Consider the following 12561-nt stretch of genomic DNA (forward strand, 5'->3'; position numbering starts at 1 on the left):
TATCTTGCATATAGCCCAAAGAATTAAAATAGAACATACACATGTACGAGGCAGCTAGGTGGCACTGTGTATAGAGCACTGGGCTTGGAATCAAGGAAGACTCATCTTCCTGAGTTCAAATCCAACTAGACACTTAGTAATTGGGTAACCCTGGTCAAGTTACTTCATCCTATTTGCCTCAGTTCCTCATCTGTAAAATGACCTGGAGAAGGAAATGGCAAACCACTCCAGTATCTTTACCAAGAGAACTCCAAATGTAGTCTGAAATGACTGAAATAACTGAACCACATACATGTACATTGAAATATTCATAGGAGCATGCTCTGTGGTAGCCAATCACTAGAAACAAATGAGTGTGCATGACCTGGTGAACGGCTGAAAAAAGGCTACTGTATATGAATGGAGCATTCTTGTGTGACAGTAGTTGATTAATATATGGAAAGATTTTTATGAATTGATACAGAGAGAAATGGTTGGTTGGTTATTGTCCTTTGTTCTCAAAGAGGGCCAAAATGACATCACTATGCTAGAATCAAGTTTCAATGTGTCTAACTGTGGCTGATCAGACCAATAAAAGCTCAGAATGTTCTACCATGTGAATGTCTGGGGTGAATTCTCTAGCTTTGTGCATCTTGTGCTTCTTCTGAGCTATTTCAATTCTGCTTTGCTCACACAGCACAGCACCTTCTCTGATAAGGGTACACTATGCTGAGCAGTCCTGTGCCAGTGTCTCTCAGGTCACATAATTCCAAAGTTCCTAAGAGAGACCTTGAGAGTGTCTTTGAATCACTTCTTCTGACCACCATGTGAATGCTTGCCCTGTATGAGTTCTCCATATAACAGTCTTTTTGGTAAGCATATGTTTTGCATTCGAACAATGTGGCCTGCCCATATGAGTTGTGCTCTCTGAAGCAGAGTTTGAATGCTTGGCAATTAATTTCAGAAAAGACCTCAGTGTCTTCTCCTGCCAGGCAATCTTCAGAATCTCCCTAAGACAATCTAAATGGAAGTGATCCCTAGAAAACATTTTTTTTTTAAAAAAAATAGCTGCCATGTGGGTACAGGGACAGAACTACTAGAGTAGAATATTTATATACATTGTCAGACAAGATTTCTGTATTGGATGTTTTTGCTTGTTTTTCTTTGTCATAAGGGAAGGTTCAATCTGGTGGGAAATGATTGACATGAAGACAAAAAGTATCAATGAAATTTTTTAAAAGAAAAAGTACCAAAATAATTTACATAGGTATGAGCTACACAATTCTCAAAGAAATAAAAAGCAAAAAATATAATCAATCCTATTACCTATATGGTACAGGAAAAAAAGGTTATTTAAACAGTGATAATTTTAAGATGACTAATTTTATGTTTTCCAAATCAATTTTTCTTAGGAGCAACGTAATGAAATGCTGCATTTTAAGCATTTAGAGTGTTACTAAAAATGTTATTTGCTTTCTAGAACTCAGGAATGTTACACTACTCCTATGAGAACTAAGTATAGCCAAAAAGAAGTTGTAGGATGAATTATAACTCAGTAGTTGTAGACACATTACAATGATTAACAGAAATTATATTGCATAATTTTACTAGACTGCTCTAAAACTGTTATAGTGGTAATTATGTATATGTGATCTGAAAATTAAGAATGTATTTCTGAAAAAAATAAATCTCGATACAACTTGGGATCTACCACATAAGACCTTTTCATAAAATACAAAATACATCATCATTCTACAACTGAGTTTGCTTATTAAAGACTTGCTTTGTGTTCTGTTTTTTTTTAATTAAGGCAAGTGTGTGTTACTACTTTGAAGGAGATGAGATTATCCCATTTTAATCAAGTAATATTTTGAGGATATCTGTTCCCTGTCAACTTTTTCCAGGTTCTACTGTACTTACATTTGGACAAAAGTCTATAATAGAATGGTCCTAACAGTTTTAAAAACTTATTTTAATCAGTGTTTTCCAAAAGCAACATAATTAAGCATTAAAAGCATAATGTAGAATTTCTTTTAAGGTTTATAGCTTAAATAGCATCAGTCTAGCAGTAAGACAAGTCTTCCCTAAATAAAAGCCTACCCAGCAACAAGTAAAAATTTCACTGATTATAGATAACAAATATGTACAAGTGGCTTAGGAAAAGCTAGATGATTCACACTGATCAGCGTTAAACAAACAGCTGCTAACACAGAATCAAAAATTCAACTATTCATATCAAACCTGATTCTTTAACAGATTCTGTCTGTAATAACTGCTTCTTCTCTGATTTTCCTCGGATTTCTTCATCCAAATCTTCTTTTTGCTTTATAATGTTGTTTCGTGGAACTGGAATACTTTCAAAATAGCCAGAGGTCAGCAGTTTAGACAATAGATCCTTCATGTGTTTGTCTAAGAGAGAAGGACGAAGAATTAGGAACCCTGCAACCTTTAACAGTTTGCAAATACACACACACACACACACACACACACTCATAAGATGTTGGCACAGCAAAATTTAAAAAATAAAAAATGAAAAAACATTTTGGTTTAACCTCAGATATTACAGAAGCCCTTTTTTCCTCTATAAGAAGTAGGCATTAGAACACAACTGGTAGTTACCTAAGAACTAGTCCATTTTTATGCCATGCAGAGTTTCATGCACAAAAACAGAATGCAAACTTGTTTGGTAAGTCATTTAACCCAGGCTCCTATAAAATGGTGGACTAGCTTAAGTGGTTCTAGTTGGTCCATTATGAAATTGGAGTCTACTATGAGGCACGGCCAACACAATTCTTTCCCTATAAACCCTTACCCAAAGTCATCAATCAAGCATTTATTAAGCATCTACTATGGACCAGGCAATGGAAATTCAAAGACAAAAACACAACATGCTCTTCCCTCAAACAACTTATATTCTAATAGAAAGAGACAACATGCAAATATATACAAAAACACATACATGTATATGCTTTCACATATAGGGTAAACTAAGAAGGGAGGGAAACAGAAAACCCAGGAAGGCTTCATGCAGAAGATGGCAGTAGCTAGTGAAAAGACAGAATGGAGTAGGGAGAGGATTGAAGCAGAGGGACCAATTAGAAAGCTATTGATCTAGTAAAAAGGTGAATAGTGCTTAAACTAGAGTGGCAGCCATGTGAGTGGAGACAAAGAGATTCATGTGAGAGATGTTGGAGACCAAAAAAAATGACAAATTTTGGCAACTGACTGGATAAGAGAGAATGAGGAGTCAAGGATGACCTCGTGAGTGACTGGAAGGAAGTTCTCCAGTAATTCTAACGGCTTCTTGGCTTGTCCTTGTTCTGGGACACTTTGAATTTGAGGTAACTATAGGATTCCAGGTGGAAATATCCAATAGGTAATTGATGATGCTAGACTGAAGGTCAAGTGAGAGATGAGGGGGAAATATATAGATGTGGGAGTCATTTTAAAGATAAATGAACCCATGAGGAAAAATGAAGTCATTAAGTGAAATAGTATACAGAGAAAAAAAGAAAGGGATCCAAGACAGACACTTGGGAGAATGCTCAGTTAGTGGGCATGATAAAATGATGATTTGGCAAAGGAGATTAAGGTTTGGTCAGACAGGTGGGAGAATGAAGAGAGAACAGAGATTAAGGTTTGGTCAGACAGGTGGGAGAATGAAGAGAGAACAGAGTGGCCAGTGATGAATGCTGCAAAGAAGTCAAAACATGAGCATTCAGAAAAATTTAGTGGAGATAGCAATTAAAACATCAATGGTAATTTTGGAGAGAGCATTCTCAGTTGAATAATGAAGTCAAAAGCCAGATTGCCAATAGAGACAATGGGTATACATATCTTTTTCCAAGTTGATCTATTTTTCTGGGAAAATTTAGGAGAAAAAAAATTTTGGAAGAAGGTGGGGTCCCTGAGCTAAATCTAAGGTCATTATATCTGTGGCCTTCATTGGAGAAAATCACAAAAGCATACTGACTGTTCCACTACAAATTTATGTTACATAATATCAATTGGGCTTTCATTAAGGCAAGGCAATCCTTTTATGCCTCCCCGGGTAACTCACAATCCCACTCACCACAGTGGTTTTTCCAAACCTTTTCATCCCTCTTAAAGTGTAATTCAATGACAATGACCTCCTTGCTCACACAGGACACTCCATCACCTGAATCAGTGGCTGTCCCCTATACCTGGAGTTTTCCTCTTCCTCATCTCAATAACTTTAGATAATATAAAATACTTGCTAAGACCAACCCAGGAACTATATGAACACAATTACAAAATGTTTTTTATATAAAGTCAGATATAAACAACTGGAGAAATATTGATTGCTCATGGTAAGCAGAGTCAATATGATTTTAAAAAATGATAATTCTACCTATACTAATTTACTTATTCAATACCACACCAATGAAACTACCAAAAATTATTTTATGTATCTAGAAAAATTAATAATTTATCTGGCAGAACAAAAAGTCAAAAATATCAGGAGAACCAATAAAAAAAATGTGCACCGAAGAAGGCCTAGCAGTGCCAGATAGCAAACTGCATTACAAAGTGGTAATCATCAAAAAATGTAGTACTGGCTAAGAAAAAGAGTGGTGAGCCAGTAGAACAGATTAGGTACATCTAATACCACAATAATCTGGTATTAGATAAACGCAAAGATTCAAGCATTCAGGACAAGAAATAACTGTGAAAAAAATTGCTGGGAAAACTGGAAAGGAGCTTGGCAGAGACTAGATATAGACCAGTATCTCACACTATATACCAAGATAAGGTTAAAATGAGTATATGATTTAGACATAAAGGGAGATATCATAATCAAACTGGGAAAGCATGGAATATCTTTCCTGTCAGATGTATGGGTAAGGGAAGAACATTATAGGATGTAAAATAGATAATTTTGATAACATCAAATTAAAAAGGTTTTCCACAAACAAATCCAATGCAGCCAAGATTAGAAGGAAAGCAAAAAACCGGGAAAAATATTTTTACAGCAAGTTTCTCTGATAAAGGCCTCATTTTTCAAATATATAGACAACTGAGTCAAATCTAAGAGAATACAAGTCATTCAAGAAATTAAAGCTATCTATAGTCACATAAAAATGCTCTAAATCACTTTTGATTAGAGAAATGCAAATTAAAACAACTCTGAGGTACCACCTCACACCTATCAGTTTAGCTAATATGACAGAAAAGAGAAATGACAAATGTTGAAGAGGATGTGAAAAAACTGGGACACTAACACACTGTTGGTGGAGTTGTGAACTGATCTAACCCTTCTAGAAAGCAATTTGGAACTATGCCCAAAAGGCTGTGCATAACCTTTGATCCAGCAATACCACTGCTAGGTCTGTATTCCAAAGAGATCATAAAAAAGGGAAAAGGACCCACATGTACAAAAATATTTATAGCAGCTCTTTTTGTAGTGGCCAAGAACTGGAAATTGAGGGGATGCCCATCAATTGAGGAATGGCTGAACAAGTTGTGGTATATGAATGTAATGGGATACTATTGTTCTATAAGAAATGATGAGCAGGCAGATTTCAGAAAAACCTGGAAAGACTTACATGAACTGATGCTGAATGAAGTGAGCAGAACCAGGAGAACATTGTACACAGTAACAGCAACACTGTGCGATGACCAACTTTGATAGACTTTGCTCTTCTCAGCAATACAATGATCTAAGACAATTCCAAAAGACTCATGATGGAAAATGCTACCCACATCCAGAGAAAGAACTATGGAGTCTGAATGCAGATTGAAGCATATTATTTTCTTTTTTTTGTTTGTTTTTTATTTCTTGTGGTTTTTCCCTTTTGTTCTGATTCTTTCACAACATGACTAAGGTGGAAATATATTTAATATGATTGTACATGTATAGCCTATATCAGACTACATTCTGTCCTGGGCAGGGGGAGGAAGTGGAGCGGGAAAAATTTGGAACTCAAAATCTTATAGAAGTGAATGTTGAAAACTAAAAACAAACATATTAATTAGAAAAAACCTTTCACCTAGCAATACCACTACTATGTCTGCATCCCAAAGAGAAAAGGCCCTTTACGTACAAAAAGAGTTATAGCAGCCCTTTTTGTGGTGGCAAAGAATTGGAAATTTATGGGATGCCCTGATGCCTGATGGGAATTCTGACCTTCCCCATATTTTAAACATTTAAGCTTAATACTAAACTTCACAGAGTAAAATTTGTAGGCATCCATCAAGCAGAAGAGACTCACATGTTGTTCCTACCACTGCTTTCTCACTGCCTTCCAAGAGGTCCCAAAAGTAGAGTGATGACTGTTCCATCTGGTCTTCAATACTGAAAATGAAAAGCAGCAAAAAATAAAGCAACTTTAGAAGTATGTTGTGGCATTGACATTTTACAAATTCCTGTACATATATAGTCAAAATAATTTTGTTTCCAATGAAAAGGAAAAATTACACTTGAACTGCTAAAGCTGATTAGCCATTAGATTTTTAATTTAAGTTAATTTCTTAAACAACCTAACTTAAAAACAAAGCAATCTTTAGGCTAGGGACTTTGGATTGCCAGCATTCATTACACACAGCTACCAAAAAGAGCTATTAGGAAACAGACAAGTTTAAAATTACAATTTACTGCTTGTTGTATTGTCAACTCATGACTACTGATGTCAAATAAGTTGAATTATGTTAAGTTCCAGCATGGACTACTTAAGGGCCCTTTACATAATATTTAGGCAGATAAAAGTTTTGTTTAGCTTAAGGTAAATATACATTTACACATTTCCCGAGCCTACACTTAGTAGGGAAGGAAATGGGCAAATATGTACTGGTGATGGCATGGGGAGCCAGTATGTCTAATAGGCTAAGAGTTGACTGAATTTTATAGGTCTCATAGTGATTTAGATTTCTTAGAAATCAGGTCCCTCAGAGATGAATTTGAAACCCATTTTAACAGAATAAAACAAAAATACCATCAAACTTTGTGAAAAAGAAAAAAGTGTATAAAGACTATTTATTCAAAACAAGATGGCAAATATGAATAACTGGAAGGAATGGTGTAGTGGGGGGGGGGAAGGAATAAAAAAAATTCACAAAAGTCTAATTTATATAAATCTGTTGTTTGTGCTTTGCTATTGGGTTAACTTATTCAGTTTCTATCTGTGCGATAATGGCAGAATACCAAGTACTTCTTTTTGAAAGTTCAGTTATATTAGAACAAGTTAAATTTTGCTTGCTCTTTATTCAAGAGGAAAGAAATAAGGATACAAAAACTCTGGGGTAATAAAAAGACAATGTTTTTACCTTAACAAAAAGTTTTTCTAATATCCTCAACGTAGAATCAGTGCAACAGTACTAGAATATATGAATGGTAAGGAAAGGACTACTTCCTTAACCCAAATTTAACCCTTCCAAATACTATGGCTTTTAATCACAGGATTTGCTGTTCTTCAAAGCTGTTCCTAATTAATTCCCAAATATCAACAAACTAAAATGAAGTATGTATCCCATTTTAGGAGAACCTTTTCATTATTGTACCTCAAACTCTCATTTCTCTCAGGGCATGTGAGTTTTGAAAACTTAATGAGGTAGTCTAATTCTCTTGAAGGCAAATACACTGCACCATTCAAGCCACCTTTGAAGTCTTCTTGTACATGTTCTTGTGTGAAGTTCTGTAAGACATACTGAATTTGAAATATAGTCCGGAGCTTCTTTTTCTCAGCCTCAAGTTTTATCATGTGCTCTCTTCTCTGAGCCTTCTTCTGGGCTTTCAGGAGCTATTAAAAACAAATTCTTATTAAAATGGGCTGCTAGCTCTACCTCCCACTAGCAATTTCACATACAGAAAATGAGTCTTATAAGACTTAGGACTTCATTGAAGAGCTAGTCCACTCCCTCATTTTACAGGCCCAGGAGATGAAGAGATATAATAGCAGAGCTAAGATTCCAAATCATGTCCTCTGACTCCAAATCTAGTGCTTTCCCTACATGATCCTATAAGCTATTGAATCTGTACTCTTAGAACATCTAACCCAAAACAACTAAAGATTCTCAAATTTCATGTGACAATTAAAAAAGGTAATAGAATATGTAGCCAATTCTAATTATACCAATTTACAACTAAGTGCTTCTAAATGTACCAAATAAGTCCTTATGAAGTACATGAAATATGAAGTATAAACCAGGTACTTTGCAAAGTGCTGGAGAGCTGAAGAAAAAAGTAAAAATAGTCTGTGTCTTTAAGGAGCTTATATTCCAATTGGGGAGAAGATAAAATTGGAATATACAAGGTAAATATAGAGTAAATGGAAGGTAGGCTTAGATAGTAAGGTACTAGTGGTTTAAAGGACAGAAAAAGACACCTGGGGGAGGTTGTTCTTGAGCCAAATTTTAAAGGAAGCCAAAGACTCTAAGAGATGGAAAATAGGAAGGAGAACAGATAAATGTTCTACTACTACCTTTTTGATACAAATAGGAAAGACAGATATAAAAATGTAGTTAAAAACTGAGACGAAAAGAAGTCAAATTACCTAAGGTTGCCTGGTTAGTGGCAGTGTTAAGACTAGAACTCAGTGTCCTGTCAGCCAATGCCCTACTACTATTCTATCGTCTACCATGAGAAGAACCAATGAAATACAGTTAATCCTAAAAAGGCGACCAACTTGAAAGCAAAATTTTACACGTGCACACATACACACACACACACACACACACACAGAATAATTCTCAATATATATTTTGCTTTCTATGTCCCATACAGTAAAAAAGCTAACAGGCAGCTGCAAAGAAAAAAAGAACCAAGGAGAGCTATAAAAATGGTCAGTTCCAAATAACCGGATGATTTATTTTGCAACAAGACTTATAGGAACTCGTATCCTAAGGCATCATTCCATAGAATTCTGGTCCCCCCGCCCCAAACTGTCATATCAAATAAGCAAATTACACTAAACAGTAGTTTCACTTTACCATCTTGGTTTACTCACAATGTATGATTGTCTAATAGAGAAGATCAAGGTACAGATTAGCCAGACACTGTATTTTAACCCAACTTTTTGGTTACTGGATGTACATGATAACATGGCACAATTAAATTGTCTCAGTATACAAGGATAGAAACTATACTGGTGATTTCATTCATCTAGGAAGCTTCCAGGCAAACCAACTCCCTCTACCAATGCAATTTAACCTTAAAAGGTTGACTAGGGTACTGAGAACTTAAGTGACTTTCCTGGGCTCATGTTGTCAGTATATGTCAGAAATTAGAATCCAGATCTTCCTGACTTGGAAGCCAACTCTCTATCCACCATGCCATTCAACATATGCTATATTTAAAACAATCAGGTCCACTGACTTCTGCACAATATCAATATAGGACAGAGTAGAAAAAAGCCCAGCAAGTTTAAAGAAACAAAACAAAAAATGTTTCAAAGACTCTGACAATGAAAGAAAAACACTGATGTTACTGGTTGAGAGTCTAAAACCCAAACATCTCCTAGAACAAAAATAAGCATGACAGTTTCTAGTTTGCATATATCCACCCATGTGTGTGGATACAAGGTTTAAAAAATGTTTCCAACAAAACTACAAGGGAATTAATACACAGCTAATTTTTAAAATGTAAATAAAAATATGCCTAATTGATATAATCCTCCAAAGACAGTGACATGTAAAATAAAAATATGCCAGGTGGAAACTATTGTGATCTTACAAGTGATCGATAGCATCCACCATTACCTAAAACAAAAACAAAACTTAATAGGAAACAAATCAAGATTTTACTCTAAGAGCTGAAAACTAAATAGATGCCCACTGATTGAGGAATAGCTCAACAAATCATGTTCGCAATCCATGAATGTAATGGAAGATGGTTGTGCCACAAGAGATGAACATGAAGAACTTAGAGAAGATTTATATGAAATGATGCTGAGTGAAATAAAAGGTTCAGGAAAATATATATAATTACTATAATAACATAAAATAGAAAGAACAGTAGTTAAATCCAACACTATTCAATTATACCAGGCTTTCAGAGAAGGGTTGAGAAAATGCACCATCTTTGTAGAGGTAAAGATTAAGGGCTATGGAACATTGTATATACTACTAATTTTCAGTTACCCTGTCCAAATTGCGTTGCTTTTCCTGAAACTACTTACATCTTGGCTGAGTCCAGAAAAAGTTTTTTGAAGCTCTTTGGCAAATTCCAAGTTATGTAAAACTTCTTCATACTTTTCTACTGCCTCCTGTAAAACAATTAAAAAGCAAACATTTAACATGCATGTGTCTATGTCAAAATAAGAATACTCTACAATTAGAGAAGGAAAAGAGGAGGAAAATGTGTGTGTGTGTGTGTGTGTGTGTCTATGTCAAAATAAGAGCACTCTACAATTAGAAATTAGAAAAGGAAAAGGGAAAATGTGTGTGTGTGTGTGTGTGTGTGTGTGTGTGTGTGTGTGTGTACTATTCTCTTATAACAAAGGGTGGCAATTCAAAATTCAAAGAGGAGGTACTCATTCATGGGTATTCTAGTTGGGCTAGTACCTTGAATGGACTATTAGTCAGTTTACTTGTTTGAAAATCTGAGTCTTTAACATGTCTTGCTAAGCATGAGGTCAAACTGGCTCATGGCATCTTCTCTTCCATATGAACATTCTTAAAAGTATGACACATTAATTCAATAGCTGCTTGTCTCAATCTAAAATACAGCAGCATTAAAAAAAATTTTCATTAGGAACCATTTGCCTATTCTTCTAGCACCTGACACTTAGGACATAGAGTTTTCTCTTCCTAATCCAGATCTGAATCAGAACAATAAATATTCAATATTCCAACCATCTTATAAACAAAATTCCATACTGCTACTATAGCTAAGAGAAAATATATGGAGTTCATTAAATTATTTATTAAGTGCCAACAAGTATTTATTAGGGCAGAGGGGATACAAGTACAAAGATGCAACAATCCCTACTGAAAAGGGAATTTATATTCTAATGGGGAAGATGACAAGCACATATATAAAACATGTAGTATAAATATAAAGTTATTATGTACAAACTAGTTAAATAGAAGGCACAATAGAAGGGAGAGATAACAGTAGTAGCTGACTTGGGAAGAGAATCTGAATAGGCTACATATACTTCATGCATAAGATGGTGCTTGAGGTGGAAGTAAAGAGGACTACATTCCAGTCATGAGGAATGGCTAGTGCAAAGAGACACGAAATGGAGCCCTGAGTGAGGAACAGAGAGGCCACTTTGGCAGAAATCAAAGAGTGGGGGAAGGGAATAATGTCTAAAGAGAGTGGAATAATAAGTTGGCAACAGGTTTTTTAAAAGCTAAATAGTGGACTTGATATTTGATCTTAAGAGGTAATAGGAAGCCACAGTTACTGGTTGAGTGGAAGAGTCATGTTGTCAGATCTGCCCTTTAGGAAAATGACTTTGGCAACAGTGTATAGGATGGAATTGACGGGGGAGAAACTTGGAGCAGGGCAACCAATCTAGGTGAGAGGTGGATGGATAGAAGGGGGTCTGACTTAGATACGTTATTCAAAATACAAGTGAGATCTAGTTCAGCTATTATGTTCTCCTGAATGGATCACTTTAACACCATCATAAGGCTCTTTTCATGCAACAAATAACTCCTGTTAGACAAGTAGTACAGATATTACTACCCTCATTTTACAGCTAATGAACTTGAGGTAGGCTCAGGGACGTTAAATAATTTGTCCAAGGTCCATAGCTTAACATTACCAATGACAACACTAGAAGAAATCTAAGTTTTCTGACTGAATTTAATGTTTCTACAATGTGCACAATCACAGTAGCTGCTTCAAAGATTTTAAATTATTCAAAGTATTTCTGTAGAGAAAAAAAATTATCTTCCAAGAACAAAATGTGTTTGGTGATTTTAACTAGTTACAGTAGCATATTTAATTCAATGGAATTTGAGTACCAGCTATGTACAAAACGTGAAAAACAGGATATTGACTAGAAAGATGACACTTGACCATGGCAATTATCAACACTAGACTTTAATACCAGGTTGATGCATGAAGCCCTAGTAACCATACTTTAACTTGAATGAATGTTAGGAGCCGCTAAGCTGTAACTGCTGAGATTCATTCCATAAAGCCTGGTTTTTGAAGAACTATCTTCCTAATGTGTTGATGGACAGATTTAGGATTTTTATAATGGTTAAGTACTGTAATTCCTTTGAGAACATGTATATTGCTTGCTGGAGAATGTATATACATACACATACATACGCTGCTTTAATAATGTCATACTTTTACCATAACATTTTATATTGCAGTATCTAAAATATTAAATTCAGTCCTAGGTGCTGGAAGAACATTGGTGATTTGATTGGTGATTGGTATAAAGGGTAAAAGCAGGATGGTAGTAATAGTAAACTTCATCATCATTATAGCATTTATAAAGTGCATTCAGATTTACAAAGTTCTTTACATATGTCTTCTCATTTGATATTAGGAAAAAAAAAACCCAGGTAAGTAGATGCTATAATTACTCTCATTTTACAGATGAGAAATTGAGGCTAAGTGGTTAAATGACTTGTCCAGGGTCACACAACTGGTGTTTGAGA

The 12561-nt window shown here is 35.2% G+C and overlaps 1 protein-coding gene across 1 annotated transcript in view; it reads right to left on the reverse strand.

Annotated features, from left to right (window-relative positions):
* CAPRIN2 (caprin family member 2) overlaps nt 1-12561 on the reverse strand; it is a 60111-nt gene that overhangs the window by 37645 nt on the left and 9905 nt on the right. Inside the window, exons 4-7 of the mRNA XM_036761767.1 lie at nt 10113-10199; nt 7498-7736; nt 6213-6295; nt 2221-2388 (exon numbers count right to left, since the gene is read on the reverse strand). Of these exons, the coding sequence (XP_036617662.1) occupies nt 2221-2388; nt 6213-6295; nt 7498-7736; nt 10113-10199 (577 nt within the window). The remainder of the gene's footprint in view (nt 1-2220; nt 2389-6212; nt 6296-7497; nt 7737-10112; nt 10200-12561) is intronic.

This window comes from Trichosurus vulpecula, chromosome 5 (assembly GCF_011100635.1).
Source record: "Trichosurus vulpecula isolate mTriVul1 chromosome 5, mTriVul1.pri, whole genome shotgun sequence".
NCBI lineage: Eukaryota > Metazoa > Chordata > Mammalia > Diprotodontia > Phalangeridae > Trichosurus > Trichosurus vulpecula.